The sequence below is a fragment of the Neomonachus schauinslandi genome, chromosome 6 (assembly GCF_002201575.2).
Source record: "Neomonachus schauinslandi chromosome 6, ASM220157v2, whole genome shotgun sequence".
In the NCBI taxonomy this organism is placed as follows: Eukaryota; Metazoa; Chordata; class Mammalia; order Carnivora; family Phocidae; genus Neomonachus; species Neomonachus schauinslandi.
The window spans coordinates 104,061,237-104,078,888 of NC_058408.1; the positions used below are offsets into that span (position 1 = coordinate 104,061,237).

A 17,652-nucleotide genomic window follows, 5' to 3' on the forward strand; every position below is an offset into this window, starting at 1 on the left:
GGCCTGCTGCCCTGCCCGAGGCCCCTCTTTAGCAGCTCACAACCACGGGCCTATCTTGGAAAGGGCTGTGGCAGCCTGGTTAGTGCCGCTGTTTTTATAAGCTAATGAGGGCAGAGTGTGAGCCACGGGCAATGATGCTGGGATATTAACTGTGACAGGAAGCTTGATCATAATTATCTTAACGAGGATAGGGTTAATTACAGTGGAAACTTAAAAGTTCTCTCTGTTTGAATCCGCTAGAGCTGAATGCGTTGTGATGTTTTGTCATTTTGATATGACTTTGGAAAAGGCACTGGGACTCTCCCAGCAGCCGCAGCGGCTCCTGGGGTAGCCCAGCCTGAGACCCTGTGAGTGAGGTAACCTAGATGGTACCTGTGGGTGAGATCACGGGCAGCTTTCCTGCTGGGGAAGCGGGAGGCAGGCAGCCTGCGATGGGCTTCGGAAGTGCTGATTACATTTCCCCGAGCAAACCACCTGCCACAGCGCAGACCCAGGGACCGCACACACCTGGGTCTGCCTCCCTGCCCTTGGTGTCTCTTTACTGGGCTGGGAAGACCTCTCTCCAGCTCCCTGTGCCAAGCTAATGGGTGAAGCCTTGTCCTCCCTCTCCAGCCCCTGACCACCGCAGACAGGTCTGCCTCGCCTGCCCAGCCCAGCCCTCAAACATCTATCTGCAGACTGCAAACCAGGCTGGGGAGGAGTAACTCTCGAGTGACAGTCACCCCCTGCACCCGAGCTCTTGGGTCTGGGGTGCACTTTGCTGTCCACACAGAAGGTGATAGCAGAGAAATTGCAGTCCCGTCATCTTTCTTCTAGCTGCCCCATTAAACAGCATAGATCTGTGCGGATCCTTAAAGCCTTGTTTGCCTTGTCATTTTATTTAACAGCACACACCTCTTTGTATAGGCATCTTGTATATAGAGCTGTGAACGCAAAGATTGATGCAAATAATTTCTTTCCTCTACTCCTTCCACGAAAACAGCAACAACCATAACAACAGAACTCAGATTTTTAAAAAGCAAAAAATAAAGCATCCCCCAGGTGCGTGTTCATTGGCTTCTGCATGCCAGCCAAGCCCCAGAAATCCTGTCCTCTCCAGTTTTACCCTTCACTACCCTGTCTCCTGTCCCCAGTCCCTCAGCTCTGAATTTAGCTGATTAAATCACCAAGTGCACACTACACTGATGACATGAAGACAGGGATTTATTAATTAGCAACCGCCCACATAACACAGTTCCCTTTTTACTGAGCAGCTAATAACATTACATGGCAAAAAGAGTCTTACAACCAGACAGGTGACAGGGGATTTGAGCCTGAACTTCCCCGGCTCTTCTGTGAAGTCTCACTCAGAATGGAACTCTGCCCCAGAGGCTGCCCCTGAGAAAGGCCGCTCTGTGGGCACTCCCTCTGGTGTTCTCTGCTTTGTCCCTCTTCATGCTGTGTCATTTTGTGTTTTGCCTCCCCCAAAGCACTCTTGGAAGGGAGCTTTCTTTTGCTTGCCAGTTGCCAACCATTTGCTGATTCTCATGATAAGAGTATTATATTTGCATAACATAACTCGGGAACAATGTGTATTTGGATGCTGCCTTTGACCAGAGCCCAACTGATGTTTGTGCACAAAGGACTTATTAGCCATCCATAAGGCGCCCTGAAGGGAGGTGGCCTTAACTCCCCTTGTGGTAAACAGGGCCTCCTCGTCCTAAAAAGCACTTTTGGATCATCACTCATTAACCCCCATGGAGGAAGGGACTTCAGGAGAGGTCGAAGTTTCCCTGCAGAAGCCAGACTGGCTGCACACCTTGGCATATTTGCTCGTCTGTCACCCCCTGCATCCAGAACATACCTCCCCCCACCGCAATACACACTCTAGGGTCACAGCTACCAGAAAAATCAATGAATGAAAGGAGGAAGGAAAAGAAAGGAGCCAGCATTTGCTAGTGACATGTTAGTCTTTTGCTTGTATTCTTTAAGATCCTGTGAGCTGGAAGCCACACAGAACGAACGAGGGAGCTCAGCTGGGTTATTGAGGTGCCCAAATTCATACTTCAAGTAAATGGTAGAGCTGAGGTAAAGTCCCAGAGTCCCAAGTTCCATGTGTGTGAGTTGTGTTTTGCCTCCCTGAAACATGAGGAAGAAGAGAAAGGAGGAAGAAATGAGACACAATAACCCCATTGACCCTTACCCTCAAATGTTAAGCGGTATCGCCTTTCTACTGTGGAGCAGGTAGTGCTGGTCTTAGGAGTTAGGGGTGGTCAGGGTGCTGGGCCCTGGGGTGGGGGGGGGGGCCCTGGGGGTGAATCAGTCAGGAATGGGACCTGCTGAGGGAGTTCTGGGCCCGGTGGAGTCCGGGGGTTCAGTGACTCACAGGCATTGACTCCCTATTTTGGAGTCGGCTGGGCAGAGGTCCCACAAGGGAGATGCAGCTGTCCGGAGAGAGAGCCTTGGTGCTAAAGTTCACACTCACATCAGTTGTGCGGGCGCTGCCCACACAAGCAGGCGGGTCTGTGATGGACATGCTATCAGTAAATGAATGAATAGTGTAGACAACATCTCCCTGATTGGTCACATTTTATAGAATAGCCAGGAGATCCCGTGCGAGTCCGCCCTCGGGTCGACGTCGTAGCTCAGCTGTCAGCCTGTGCAAGCTCAGCACGGCTCTAGGGTCTGGCAGGTGAACGAGCTGGGAGTATGTGCGTCTGTGGAAGTCCCTCCACCGGGCGGCTTTCCTTAATGAACGTCTGTGAGCGGCCCGGGGAGCACATGCGCACAACTGCCCCTCACCGCAGTCACCCCCGCCCCCCCTCAACACTCCTGAGCCCATAACGTTAAGAGTTAACTTTCAGCTAAGTGTAAAAACAAGGCTATTTTTTCCCTTTCTGGTACTTTTTTTTTTTCCCTGAGCCGGGTGCTTAATTCTTTCAGATGCTTGATTATTTACTGCCTTGACATCTACATTGCTGCCATTCCACGCTTCTTTCAAAAATAAAGTGAGAAATCCACTTTCCATAAATTAAAACCGTAACTTCAAGCCAGGAGTAGTGAAACAGAAATTCCCCCAACTCCTTCCTTAAACCACTGCCCCCCCCCAACAAAAACAAAAACAAAAAGAAAAATCATGAAAGAAAAAGAAACAGTGCTCTCTGACTGGAGTGATCATGTGCTTCTGCAGATGCCTTGCCTTCTGGGGGCAGCCACAGGGACACTGGGCAGAAGCAAATTAAGTGATTAGTAAAGAAAAAAAGCAGAGGGGGGAAAAAAGTCAAAGGCAGCAAAGGGAGAGAAAGGAAGCCTTCCTTGCCTTTTCCTGGACTGTGCAGAGGAGAACCGCTAAGAAATGATACTTGAAGTTATATTTATTATTGTAAGAGGGGTATGATATTTCTGGGCAGGAATGATGGATGACAACTTAAATTTGTGTCCAGGGAATGAAGGTGAACTGTGACAGAGTTATTTATCTTGGGAATGGAGGTTAGGGTCAGCCGAGGCTGGGTGCCTGAAGGCACAAGACATTGACAAATTTATCCTGCAGGCCGTATCTGAAGCCCTTTGTTTTGGATCCTGGCTACTCACTAAGTGACCCTCATCCTTCATGTTGGCAATGCGTGAAGGATGCGGTGAGTGCGAGCGGCCCCTTCTCCCCCACCGCCCCCACCCTAGCTCCAGCTACTAATTCTTGTCATTCACTTTGCTGACAGGCACCAAGCCCAAACTATTCCCAGTCCTGAAAGGGAAGGTTAAAATATTTATTTCGGCTCATAATGGCCTCCCTGATTTAGTGCAGGATCATTTTTCCTGTTGCCTTTGTCATTGCAGGTCACTGGAAGGACTGAGCGCGTTCGGGAGCCTGGAGGAACTCATCTTGGACAACAATCTGCTCGGGAACGACCTCGTGTTGCCAGGGTTACCCAGGCTCCATACCTTAACCCTCAACAAGAACCAGATATCCTTGGCTCTGCCCCCTGCCTCCACTCCCCGCCCTGCCCCGCAGTGGTCCCCGGCGGCACACCCCCCCTCCCCCGCCCCACACAAATACCTGCGAAATGTCAAATGAGTTTTATGTGTCAGCTAAATTAAAGTATGTGAAATGCAGTCCATGGGCAGACAAAGCGTTCTGTCTTCTGGCACTCGGGACACTTCAGAGTAATTTATTATAGGTCATTCATAAATGAAATGCACCATTATATCTTCCTGTTGCTCCATTTTAGTGTGGAGATCTAAGTTATGGCTGTGAAGAAATCTTTTTAATAGATAAAAATAGAGAAAGAAAATAATGTCACTGCTGCCGAGAAGGCAGAGCCGGGTTCTGTTGGCTTGGGCTTGTGTGGGAGGGCGACCTCTGGTGGAAAGTACGGAGTGGTGCCTCTAAGCGAGCTTGGCCTTCACGGAGGCTTCTGGAAGGCTCTGGTTCAGGCTCAGGGAACAGGTCTGGCAAAGGAACGGGGGAAGGGGCAAAGATGCGAGATATGTGTGAAGCCCTGGCGTAGCTCTGCCCTCCGTGGTGTTTGCTGTACTATGGTGATGAGAGAGGTCTAACAGAGCTGAATTTCTATTGCGTGCCTTCTCCTTAAGTCGGTGAGGACCTGGCCAGCCTGGGATGAAGCTCAGGGGGATGAACTGTTCTGGATTCTATAGAGAGGCTGAAAATGGAATTGGAAGCTTCCTGCAGCATTAGGCACCTAGCTCCTCTGTACAGTTTTGGGTCTCCCTGCTGCCACACTGTGAGCTGAGAGGCAGGGTGTGTTGTCCGTTTTGTAAACTCCTGTATCCTTCACACATAGAATAATGCCTGGTATGGAGCCGAGGTTCAGTGAATGTTTGTGTGACGAATGAATGAATGAATGAATGAATGATTATCATCCACTGTTCTTTATTGAGCACTCCTGTGGTCAGGCACGGTGCTGGGTAATAAATGTTAAGCATATTATTTTTTATTTTTACCAAACCCTGGCAGAAGGTGACCACTTACCTGAATGAGGAAAGAGGTGAAGTATAGACCCACAGCCAGACATTGACCAAAATGCTAGGTCCCAGATTTAGCCTCAACTGTGGCCGTATCCAAAATTCTTTCCATTCTTCTGTGTTGCCTCACACTTGAAGTACAATCACCTTGTTTTATTAGTGAAACATTTCAGACCTAGAGTAGTTTAATCACTTGTTCATGTTCACATAGTAAGTTAGAAGTGAAAAAGAGATCAGGGCATTTTCCCTAGAGTGTGAAATAAAACCAGATATATATATATATGTTACATTTATTATGCATGCATATGTCTGCTTTAAGAATGATAGGCCAGATCATTTATTAGCCTCTGCTTATATTTCAAGTCATAAGACAGTATTTTCCTTATTAGGTAAAATATGCTACCGTGGCAATTATAAATTGGCACTTTAATAGAAGTAGAAGGAGAGGGCCTACAAGTAAATATCAGTCTTTATCATAATGCGGTATTGGTGGATTTTTTTTTTCCTCTCCTATCCTTTGGTCAACCAAGTTTCCTAGTCCTTGTTCTAAATATTGTTACAGTCAGTGTGTCTTATGGCTCCCTTGACTGTCTTAGGTGATCGACTGGATGATATTCTCAAATCAATCAAGAACAGAAGGATTATTAGAATAGAACTGGATGATAAGGTTCCTTCTTTGGGCCCCAGTGCTTATATCCTGTGTCCCACACTGTTGTAAAGTATTAGCCTTTGGACTGGGTTCAGGAGTCAGCTTAATCATGTTTAGCTATGTGGCTGTGGACAGGTCAGCCTTTGAAAGCCCCTGTTTCTCATTTTGTATGTATGTGTGACATCACAGCTTCCACTTGCCTATTAGGACTGGTGAAAAAGAAAAAAAGAACGTATGAAAGCCTTATTTGAACGTTGGACTCCAAGTGCCATGATAACGTGAGCAACATGGGTTTCTGCGTGGCTGAAAACCAGCTGCCTTTGCACTGGGATGTTGTCAAGTTGACAATATAAGAAACGGTGCCATGAGAAGGACTTCCTGAATAGCCCACACACCAACCCACAAGGACTTTGTCTGGCAAATGCTGGACAAATGCTAATCCCAAACTCAATTCCTCTTCTCCCTCAGCAACTTCCTGGCCAGTTCTCTGTCGCATGAACTGGTGCATACTAAGAAATGTAAGCTCATTTCAGCACAAGCCTGAGAAAAACAATTAAAAGAGGAGCACGCCAACTGTGAAAGAACATCATTTCACATAATCCCAGTTTGCAGATGAACTCATGGGTGATTTTTTTTAATCAACCTGTGATTTGTATAATAATCAATGAAAAGTATTTGTTGGATACCTAAGTGTCCAAAATAAGTAGCTTATAGTATTACTTTCCTCTGTTACTGCTGACATTTGAGGAGACATTGAGTAAATATTGATGTAAATATTGACAATTGACAGGATACCTGATTAGTCTCATTAGGTTAGACTAATAAGTAAGATTCATGCTTCATGTGAATTTCCTAAGCATTATTGTCTCCCATTTTAGAGGGCTCATTTTCATAACTGGCACAGAATATGCTGAAAATGCACAGGAATCCATTCTGGATTTTTTTTTTTTTTAAGATTCCACATAAAAGATCATATGGTATTTGTTTTTCTCTAACTTATGTCACTTAGCATAATGCCCTCAAGGTTCATCCATGTTGTGGCAAATGACAAGATTTTATTCTTTTTTATGGTTAAATTATACACATATATATGCAATTATAGAAATTATAGAAATTATATACATATATACATGGCTAATTATATACAATAAATTATATATAATTGTGTATGTGTATATATACACACACATATATATATATTTATATACACAAAAGATGTTGAGCATCTTTTCATGTGTCTATTGGCTACCTTTATATCCTCTTTGGAAAAATGTCTATTCAGATCTTTTGCCTATTTTTAAGTCAGATTGTTTTTTGCTATTGAGTTATGTGAGCTTTTCCTTTATTTTATTTTTATTATTATTATTTTTTGAGAGAGAGAGAAAGAGAGCAATAGTGGGGGGTGGGGCAGAGGGAGAGGGCGAGAGAGAATCCTCAAGCCGATTCCCCATTGGGTGTGGAGCCCGATGCAGGGCTTGATCTCACAACACTGAGATCATGACCTGAGCCAAAATCAGAAGTCAACTGACTTAACTGACTGAGCCACCCAGGTGCCCCAGTTTTTCATATATTTTAGAAATTCCTTTTCAATTATATGATTTGCAGTCATTTCCTCCCATTTAGTAGGTTGCCTTTTCATTTTTTAAATGGTTTCCTTTACTGTGTAGGAAGGGTCTCATTTTTTTCCTTTAAGTTTTTATTTAAATTCCAGCTAGTTAACATACAGTGCAATGTTACTTTCAGGTGTAGAATTTAGTGATTCATCACTTACAACACTCGGTGGTCATCACAAGTGCACTCCTTAATCCCCATCACCTGTTTCACCCATCCCCCTGCCCACCCCCCCTCTAGTAACCCTCCATTTGTTCTCTATAGTTAAGAGTTTGTTTCTTGGTTTCCCTCTCTTTTTTTTCCCTCCATGTTCATTTGTTTTTTGTGGTTTTTTTTTTTTTTTTTAAGATTTTATTTATTTATTTGACACAGAGAGACATAGCGAGAGAGGGAACACAAGCAGGGGGACTGGGAGAGGGAGAAGCAGGCTTCCCGTGGAGCAGGGAGCCCCATGTGGGGCTCCATCCCAGGACCCTGGGATCATGACCTGAGCCGAAGGCAGACACTTAACGACTGAGCCACCAGGCACCCCCATTTGTTTTGTTTCTTAAGTTCCACATATGAGTGAGATCATATGCTATTTGTCTGTCTTTGACTGACTGACTTCGCTTAGCATAGTAGTCTCTAGCACTATCCACGTTGTTGCAAATGGCAAGATTTCATTCTTTTTGATGGCTGAGTAATATTCCCTTGTATATATGTTTCTCATTTTTAAAGGAATAAATTGGGCTGGAGGATGGTTGTATTCTCAGTGTTGCTATCACTAGAGGAGATTAGCAGGATTCTTGGCTCTACAGAGCTGAGGGATTTTCTTTGTCTTTGGTTGAAACCTTTTCCCTTTGCATTCCTCAGCCTCTCCAATCTGTAGTGGTAATGCTGAGGGAGAAATGATAGTGGTAGGGGAGGAACTGAAGCAGAAGGCAATGTGTAGCTGTAAAACTGGTCAGGTATATTGCTGTGCTGATGGAGAGTACTTTATTACCAGGAGATAAAAAAAGATACTAATTGACTCTTTCAGGATGCAGCCTGATTTCTCTCTCCTCTGGTCTTCTGGTGTGATTACTTACTTTCCCCATGTACTTAACCCAGAAGTCAGAGAATGAAGGCCAGGTAAAAGCAGGAGTAATACCATATGGCATTCTCTTAACCTAATATTTCTGACTCCACATTTTCAGCCAACTGACTCTCCTATTGTCTTGAAAGTACTGCAGACTCTTTCAACAGTTACTCTGTTCCAAACTGCTATTGCTACTCCGTGAAATGCCTTGGGATTTGGGCTCTATCAGCCTTGCTGCATGATAACCTACTTCAAAAGTTCGTGGCTTAAAACAACAACTGTGTTATTTGTTAACAATTCTGCATGTCAGCTATTTGGGCAGGGCTCAAATGGATGGTTCTTCTGTGGATCTTGCTTTGGGTCCTTAGACAGCCACAGTTACCTGGAGGCCTGGCTGGGATTGGATGGTCTGAGATGGCCTCACTCGTATGTCTGGAAGTTGGTCCTGGTTGTTGGCTGAACAACATGCCTCCAGTAGGATAGCACAGGACTCTCCACGTGGGGCAGGTGTTCCAAGAGCAAAGCCCAAATGAACAAATACTTTTCAAGCCCTATTTGCATCTTGGGTGTTGCTGCCCTAGGGCCAAAGCCAGTCACATACCAAATGTAGAGCCAGTATGATAGGGGACTATACAGGTGTGTATACAAAGAGGCATGCCTCGTTCCTATAACAATCCTACGCACGGACCTTGATGTCTCGTCTCCTTAAGAATTCATTTCCTATTTGCAATAGAGAGAGACCTAGAATCAAGTAACTGCTGACCTTCTACAAAGGTACGTATTAGGACTTTCTTAGAAATTGAATCTTATTTTAAATATATCAGAAAGCTTACTATTAAATGGGGTTCTACCTGAAGTCCTTTTGTAAAGTTTGGTTTGGTTTTAATTTTTGGTGTTTTTGGTTTTTGGTTTTTGCATATGTAGAGTTGTCCATTTTGGTTTTACTCTCAATTAGGCATGTCCATCCAACGCTCTGTTACTGGGCCCTGTGAACGTGGATTATGGGCTGATTTTATCCTTTGGAAAGAGGTTGTGTCATATAGTGGTTGACAGCAGGCTCTGAAGCCAGGCTTCCTGGGCTTGTATCCTGGCTCTGTCCCTGGCTACGTGTCCGTGGGCTAGTTACTTAGCATCTCAATGCTTTGCTTTCCTCTGCAAAATTGGGACAACAATGGTATCCACCCCATCGGTTGTTGTGAGGGTCATTCTAATTTCTACCTAACGGTCATTATTATTATCCTAGAGAATTATGTAAGCTTACTTGATTTTACTTGGGCCGCATTATAACCGAGGCCAGAGTATAGACTTAGAATGCTTCTTTGACTTTTATAATTTAATGTTACCTTCCTATCATTCTGTGAGTTGCATACCACTGGTGAATACTCTGATTCTTTATGAAAAAACTGGGAAAGTATGAACTTTTTGAAGTCACTGAGGGCTCAGTCTAGAACCCAGGCATGTTAATTCTAAACCCCAGACCCTGAAACCCAAGGAAGGGAAAATCAGTGCATGAGAAAAGGAACCAAGATGCAGGAGGGGAGTCATCTGCCTGTGCATGCCCTGCCCCTTCCCCTCCTGTGCCAGGCCTGCTCCCAGCTGCTGGCGGAGCTCATGAAAGGGATTTCAGAGCCCAAACCCAGCATTTGGCAAATTTCTTCTCAGCCGACCCATGCCACACTTCCAGGCGGCATACCTCCTACTTGACCTCCCATCTTTGTTCTGCTGGCCCTTTGTTCCACTTCTGTTCAGCTCTCAGTGCTGGTGTCTTGTCCTTGGATACTTTAAAGCCTGGACTTCCCATGTTACCTCTTCATCTCTGGGTTCGTAGCTTATCTTACTCTTCTTCTTTGGTTCACTTAGACTGGCCTGGTAGTCACTGGCCACAGAGTTGACCTTATCTCCCCCAATGCTCATATTATCTCTCTCTCTCTCTCTCTCATACATAAACACCCACGTGCATACACACACTATCCTGGGCTCTTCTCCAGTAGGGTTGGGTACTTGGTAATGGTCTCAGCTCTATCATGTCTGAATACCCAACCCCAAATAACAGAATACCTGAAATGTCAGGAAAAGATAGATACTTTGCACAATCAAATGATTCTCCCCCATTTTCCCTTTCTGGGTGGGTGGGGGAAAGGTGAGAAGCTGACTTCATTTTACATCACACTTAATTCCTTCATTCTCTCCTGTCTACCTGTTTGCTTCAGCACAGATGTGAAGAGACAGTGTGTATTGTAGTACCAACAGGAAGAATGGATAGTGTGACGTGTCGTACAGCTGGGCTGTGGTGAGGAGACCAGTGAGCTGAGCCCAAGGCCAGACTAGATTTCCCACAGCAATTTAATGTTTTACTCGGGCAATTCTCTGTGCCTTGTCTGAGGCCTCAGTTTCTTTATCTGTAAAATGGGCGACAGACACTTAAGAGTATTGTTGACAGATTTAAATGGCATAATGTATACATGGGACGTAACTTTGTTAATACCCAAAGCCTTTACAACTTCTTGGTACATTTTACTGGGAGTGGAAGTCTCAGCGCTTTAAATGAATAAGCCCAAATTGGAAGTAACTGAGTATAGAACACAGCTGGATGATAGTACCTATGGTCTCCCACAAAAGCGTATAGGACTCCTCATATTTCGGTATTTTAAATTCCTTTTTGTGTTAGGAAATCACGAGTCACTTGTCTCCTAGAAATGCAATTTCTTTAGAACCTCAGATTGAATCTAGACTCTTCCATTTACTGACTAAGTGACTTTTGACCCCCATTTCCTAAATTATTGTTTAGATGCGTTATTTCTGATGTGTCTGTGAATCAAAGTGAGAATATATTGTGCAGAATGTGTAGTTAGTATTCAGAAATCCTATATTAGGATAAGCACTGGTTGAAACCCTCCCAGGTGGTATGGGGGCTGCCCTTTGACCTGGGCCTGAGCACAGAGGGAGGGTTCATGCCCATTTTCACCTGGGAAACAGCTTCAGACCTGTGCAACTGGACATGACACCAGAAGACTCCCCTCCTCCTCCATGCTCCAGACTTTCAAGGCAAGATGTTGCTTTGATCTTGGGCCCTCTGCAAAAAGTCTCCCTTGGCAAGCGAACCTATGACATCTGGACTTGGCAATGGCACCTTTCTGGAGACAACACTGAGAAAAAATACAACTGTCAAGTACTCTAGAGAAGATTTGATGAGGGAAGCCAGGTGTATGCTAGAATCCAGCTGAAGAAAGTTGAAACTGTGCCAGATAGCTTCACATTTTAGAAATGGAGGGAAAAATGTCACCCTTAGAAGCATCCCTGAAAGTATCTTTACTGCCCTGGTCTTCGTGAGTCAGGGACACCAAGTTCCTGCTGCTGATTGCCTCTGGTTCATTTTCTATGCAAGAATGCGACAAATTCTATCTCAGAGCTCCCAACCAGGCAAGGCAGGGCTGTGTTTGTCCTTGCTGACCCGGGAGACCAAGAAACCAATTAGAACTCCTTCCTGTCTTTTATCCTCCGGTGGTGGTATCAACATAGTGATGAAGTTCTGGTCCAGAGCATCCATGGAGTAGGTGCTAGTGATTTCTGACTAGTGTGGATTTGGGGGAGACCACTTAACTTAGTCCAGGTGATCATTTAGCAGGTACTTGAAAGGCCTGAAGAAGGGGGTAGCTTCTGCCACTCAAAATACCCTAAATGAGGCAGGCTCCTTTCCTTGAGTTCATTGACACATGACGGCTGAAGCTTCTTCAGGACTATAGACCTTTTGCCCAAGAAATTTCCATCACCAAGACATTTGAATGAGTCCACATTTCCACAACCTCCAGCTCAGGGGCAGATCTAGATTTTGTTGAGTGTGAAACTTACATAATTTGGGGATACCCTCTTAAAGGCAAAGGCTACTTTATTATGAATGCAAAATTAGGCTTGAAGATGAATGTTTATTTGGAATACAATATATCAAAGCAAATTAAAAACTTTTAAGTTGACAACACAAATATAAAAATATTTAGAAAAGTAACAAATTTTTTTATACTGGACATGCCTATATAAAAACATTTTTCCTGGTTTTTTCTGCCAATTCTTTTATAACTTTATTATGTAATTATATAAATTATACACTATATACACACACACACTTTAGTGGAGAGAGACAGTGATCTTAACTGACTGCAGTTTAACCTACTTTTGCAAATTTTACAAAAACATATGACCCTGAGACTGTATTATCCCTGCAAGGGCCCTGTGTAAGCAAGGAGCCGTCACACATGAGCTTTATTAGCTCCCTGGTAAGTTTACATATGAAGCCTGCTTCCCTGGACAGTGGCATGGGACGCTGCCCATCACTGCTCATTTAATGTTGAGAAATAACTGGGATTTCAGTCCAGCTCAGTTGCCCCGCATTTCCTCAACTTAAAAATCTTGCCAGTTTTGAGTTCCATTCCTTCACATTCCCACCTTCATACAGTAGATGAAAAATAACCAAAGTTTAAGGAGTTTGTCCCTACAAGAGCAGTGGGTTTTGGTTGGACTTCTTCATCCACAGTGGAAAGGGCTTCCCCTAGGTTCTCTAGGGCCATTGTCTACATAAATAATTTGAATCACCCCAGGTCAGTACGTCAGCACCATTTTGGCAGCCCTCTGTCTCGCAGTCCCTTGGAAGAAACACTGTGCTGGCCAGTGGGAGTGATCAGCTTGTCTGGCTGCCCCCCTGGCAGTAGGGCCTGGACAGCCTGATAGGCATGAGTCCTGCTGCTCCTTGGAACATCTGATGGATCCCCTTGAGGGGTGGAGGGTTGAAGTAAACCCTGAAGGGGAGAAACCAGGACTGGGACTGAGGCCCAATGCAGGTCCAAGTCCAGGCATGGGGTTCCCCAGTTGAATGACACTTTGGTCCCTGGTGATTCCTGGATACCAGACAGAGTCTCAAGACATTTTGAGGAAGTCACTCCAAAGCATAGGGCCCCATGAGGTGCCTTTGCCAGAGTTTAAGGGCAGCGCTAACAGCCACCCTTCTTCTAATGTAGCAATGACTGAGAAGCATACAGAGTTAGAACCTGCTAGAAAAGCCAAGTTTTCCTTGAAATTGTTCATTGTCATTTTAACTGGTCTTATTTAAATGATTTTCTTAAAGAGGTTGATGATTGAACTTTATTTTGAACAGTACTAAGTATGTTTTGCCTCTGGTGATGAAATGCTTTATTGTTTTGACTCCTGGCCTCTCACCCATGTGTCCTTCCAACCTTCCCAGCCTGGTAGCACCTTCTCTCTTGTCTTCTCCATGTGCTCCCATTTCTATCCTCCTCACTTCAGTGGTCCACTGTGGTTATTCCTGGATGTTATTTGTTCAAGATCTGAAGGACTGATAACTTCCATGTCTGTTGTCCGGCCTTGTTTAGGAAATGGGAAAGGTGTTGGCAAATTGAAGCCCTTGGTGGATGAGCAGCTCTGACCCCCTTGCACTAATGTTTCCCTCTTTTGCTGATGCCGTCCCTCTTCTTGTCTCTGTCTCAATCCCACAGGATAGCAGTTGTTCTTGCATAGGATGTTCTCAGAGCCCGTGTATAAAGAAGGCTCAACAGCTTGGAGAATATAAGATTTAAGGAAGACGTGTGAGTTCCATCTATCTGAAGGGTCGTCGTGTGGAAGAGAAGAATGCCTTATTCTTTGAGACCCCAAGCTGTTAAATTGGGTCAGTGGGAAGGAATCTGTGGAAGGCTCAGTCCCAGGGGAAAGTCTCTTTCTTATGGTTGTCTGTGATAGAATGAGCTACTTTTTGGTGACCCCTAAGCACATATATTAGGGAATGGATTCTGACATTGTTTGGATTTGGTGTTCAACTGACAAGTTAAAATGAAATGTAAGGAAATGGGGGTAACATCCCATGGTTAGATAACATCCTGATAGAGGAAGGGCATCCCTTTTCTTTGGTTTTACCTTCCTTTCCTAAGCCAAGTAGACCTCACTCCTAGACACTATATTCCGAGTCTTTGACTCTTATATGCAGCATTCACTCTTATATGCTTAGTCCCTTTTTGCTCTGCTGTTACTCCCTGGCAAAGACCCCATTCCATCTGCTGATATTGGCTGACACCTCTCTTCCATAAGTTTCTGGTAGTCATGGCCTCCGCTCATGATCTGTCTAGTCATCACCTTGCCTAGGGCTTAGTTCTTCTGCATGTAGCTCAAGCCAGGAGTCCATATGTATTGATGTGACAGCTAGGTTGTCATTAAGTCCTTACTAATACCTGTAACTGAATCTATGATTCTTGACTTATTTGGTTTGGCGGGTCTCAATGTTTGCCTTGATCGACCAGTGGATCCCATTGAGGGAATGAATCATGGCATAATCTCCCCACCATGCCCTTCCTTGGAATTTTCTCTTTCATTCTCTCCTTCATAGAATATTAGTTTCACAACAGATTCTCATCCTCAAATATATTTTGACCTGCCTGGCTTGACTAAATAACTTTCTCCATTTGTCTTCTCCTAGCTTTGTTTTCCTTTTCCCCTAATTCAGTACTTTATTGTCACCAGGGAGGCTACTGAGCAATGCTTAGCTCCACCCCAGGTCCTTAGATCATAACAGGATGCCAATCCCTGCTTGCATCCATGCCATTCCTGTATGTTTTAATGATAAATTACCCCCTAAAGGAGAAAAGGGGAATCTATTTTTTAATGAGGGCATTGTAAATAATTTCTTGCTTTCATTACTAAAAACAAAACAAAACAAAACAGTTTTATGGATTTACAAATACCACATGGAAAGAACCATAGAGGAAAAAGAAAAGGGTGATAAACACTTAAGTTCATTCTCTCTCAAGTGATTTGGATTCAGTCTTACCTGCCCAGAGAAGAGTTGGGCTGTGTCCCCAGCAGGAGTGAAAAACTAGCCATGCCAGATACCTCACAGCTAAGTTGATTCCAACCCTCCCCCATGTCACCTCCTGGGAGCAGACTGGACTTGTCAGGTGTTGTGCTGTGCCTGCCAGTTATAGTCTATGTTCCTTACAAGGCCTTTTGTCTCCCTGGACCCAAATCCTTAACCTTTGTCACATCACTGACTTGGAGTGTCTGCTTGACCACCTGGCAGAAGTGACACCAGCTTTGGAGTACCTCAGCCTACTGGGTAACGTGGCCTGTCCCAACGAGCTGGTCAGCTTAGAAAAGGATGAGGAAGACTACAAGAGATACAGGTGAGTACTGAGGGGTTGGAACACAGTGGGAAAGGGAGAAAGAGCATCTTTTGGGGGGATGATATTATGGGATGCATAGTAGGTGTTTGGTAAGTATCAGTGGACTTCCTGTGATAATACTAAACTTTAACCTTTTGGTAACCGATAGCCATGGTTTCCCTTCATCAAGGTCACAGGAACCAAGAGACACGGAAAGCTGCTAGGCGGTCTAGGGTGGGGGTTGACCAACTTTTTTTTTAAACAGCTTGGTAATAAATATTTTCAGGCTTTGAAGGTCATCTGGTCTATGTCACAACTACTCAACTCTGCTGTTACAATGCAGAAGTAGCCATAAACAATTTGTAAATGAATAAGCATGGCTATGTTTGTTTTTTTAAAAGATTTTATTTATTTATTTGACAGAGAGAGAGAGCACACACAAGCCAGCAGAGGGGCAGGCAGAGAGAGAAGCAGATTCCCTGTTGTGCAGAGAGCCTGACGTGGGGCTTGATCCCAGGACCCTGATATCATGACCTGAGCTGAAGGCAGATGCTTAACTGACTAAGCCACCTAGGTGCCCCAGCTATGGTTCAATAAAACTTTACTTACAAAAACAAGGAGCAGGCCAGATTTGACCCATGGCCTATATTTTGTTTATCCCTACTCTGTGTTGTAAGATTCTCCTGTGGTCAGCCTCAAAGTTGCCTTTTAAAGAGAGAGCACTTCCCACTAGAGTTAGGGAGCTTATGTAGGATCCCAGGAGGAAGTCCCTGAAGGTCCATAACTTTGTTCCATAAAGCTATGCCTCACTGTCCACCAACCGCATGCTTTGATGGGCTCTAAGGAGAAGTGCTTTTCTTCCCCTTCTCTGCTACTAAACCATCTGCTTTGAAATATCTGACCCAAACTCACCTCTCTTAGGGAGTCTCCATCTTACCCATTTTACTAAATTCATTTTATATTTTCTTTCTTCATTTTGAATTCTGTGTTCCTTCATTCTTGATTTTTGTTTTGCAAATATTTTTAGGTGATCTTTTCATGTGTGTACCCTCTCTCTTCATTATGATATAAGCTCTCATTAACATCCTACCTGAAGCAGTGTGGGAAGGGAAGAGGAAAGAAGGATGGAAATGTAAGGCAGGTAAGGCCACTGGACAATAAATTTGGAAGGACTGGGGAAAGAAGATAATTGTTTGAAAGAAACTGGTTCTCTTGGGACTCCTGTAAAAATTTGTGGTGACCCATGGAGGAATGAAGTCAGGGGAGTTCATGTTGTATAAAGGCAAAGCTGTTAGAAATACTGAAGGCTATTGAACATTGTATATTTTTAAAATACATACACATAGACACATAAAGCTACATCAGGAATCCTGTTATGTTTCCTTATTGGGAAGCATTGTGTACCTTTAACCTCATTTTCTAGATTTCTTGATTAATGATGTAGGGGTCTGAGACTATTTTTAAACCATCTTAGAATAAAACTCTAACCCTACTTTTAAAAAAGTGTAGTAAGTCTTTCTCCAGTATGAAGATTTTCATTTGGATGTGATCCTGTAGGTTTGAATGTCAATTCTGTTAGGAGAAATATGATTAATATCCAGCAGGTGAAGAGTTACACATTTCTAAATCAACTCTGTAATTTGCTTAATCACTTAGAACTTAATTTGCTTCTTTAACACTCTTATCAACTCTGAAGCATTTAACAGCCTGATTTCAGATATGAAGGGGTCTCTTAAAACGTATTTTATCTTCTTGCAGCAATTTACAAGATGTGTCTTGAAACTGTCAAACAAGTCCAAGAAAGTTCTTTCAGTCAACATTTTTTAGTAAACCAAGCACGATTTAGGAAATTCTGATTTGTTTTCTGACTTTTTTCTTAAGATTTCTGTGTTTAATTCTTTTTAAAAAAGTTATTTTAACAGAGCACACACAAGCAGGGAGAGGGGCAGAGAGAGAGGGAGAGAGAGAATCTCAAGCAGACTCCCCACTTAGTGGGGAGCCTGATGCAGGGCTTGATCCCTTGACCCTGATATCACGACCTGAGCTGAAATCAAGAGTTGGACACTTGGGCGCCTGGGTGGCTCAGTTGGTTAAGCGACTGCCTTCAGCTCAGGTCATGATCCTGGAGTCCCTGGATCGAGTCCCACATCGGGCTCCCTGCTCGGCAGGGAGTCTGCTTCTCCCTCTGACCCTCCCCCCTCTCATGTGTTCTCTCTCAT

At 44.1% G+C, this 17,652-nt stretch overlaps 1 protein-coding gene across 2 annotated transcripts in view; it reads left to right on the top strand.

Annotated features, from left to right (window-relative positions):
• Window positions 1–17,652, top strand: part of LRMDA (leucine rich melanocyte differentiation associated) — a 1,059,156-nt gene that overhangs the window by 576,353 nt on the left and 465,151 nt on the right. For both annotated transcript variants that reach the window (XM_044916082.1, XM_044916081.1), the window contains 2 exons: window positions 3,814–3,940; window positions 15,315–15,454. In XM_044916082.1, coding sequence (XP_044772017.1) covers window positions 3,814–3,940; window positions 15,315–15,454 — 267 coding nt within the window. The remainder of the gene's footprint in view (window positions 1–3,813; window positions 3,941–15,314; window positions 15,455–17,652) is intronic.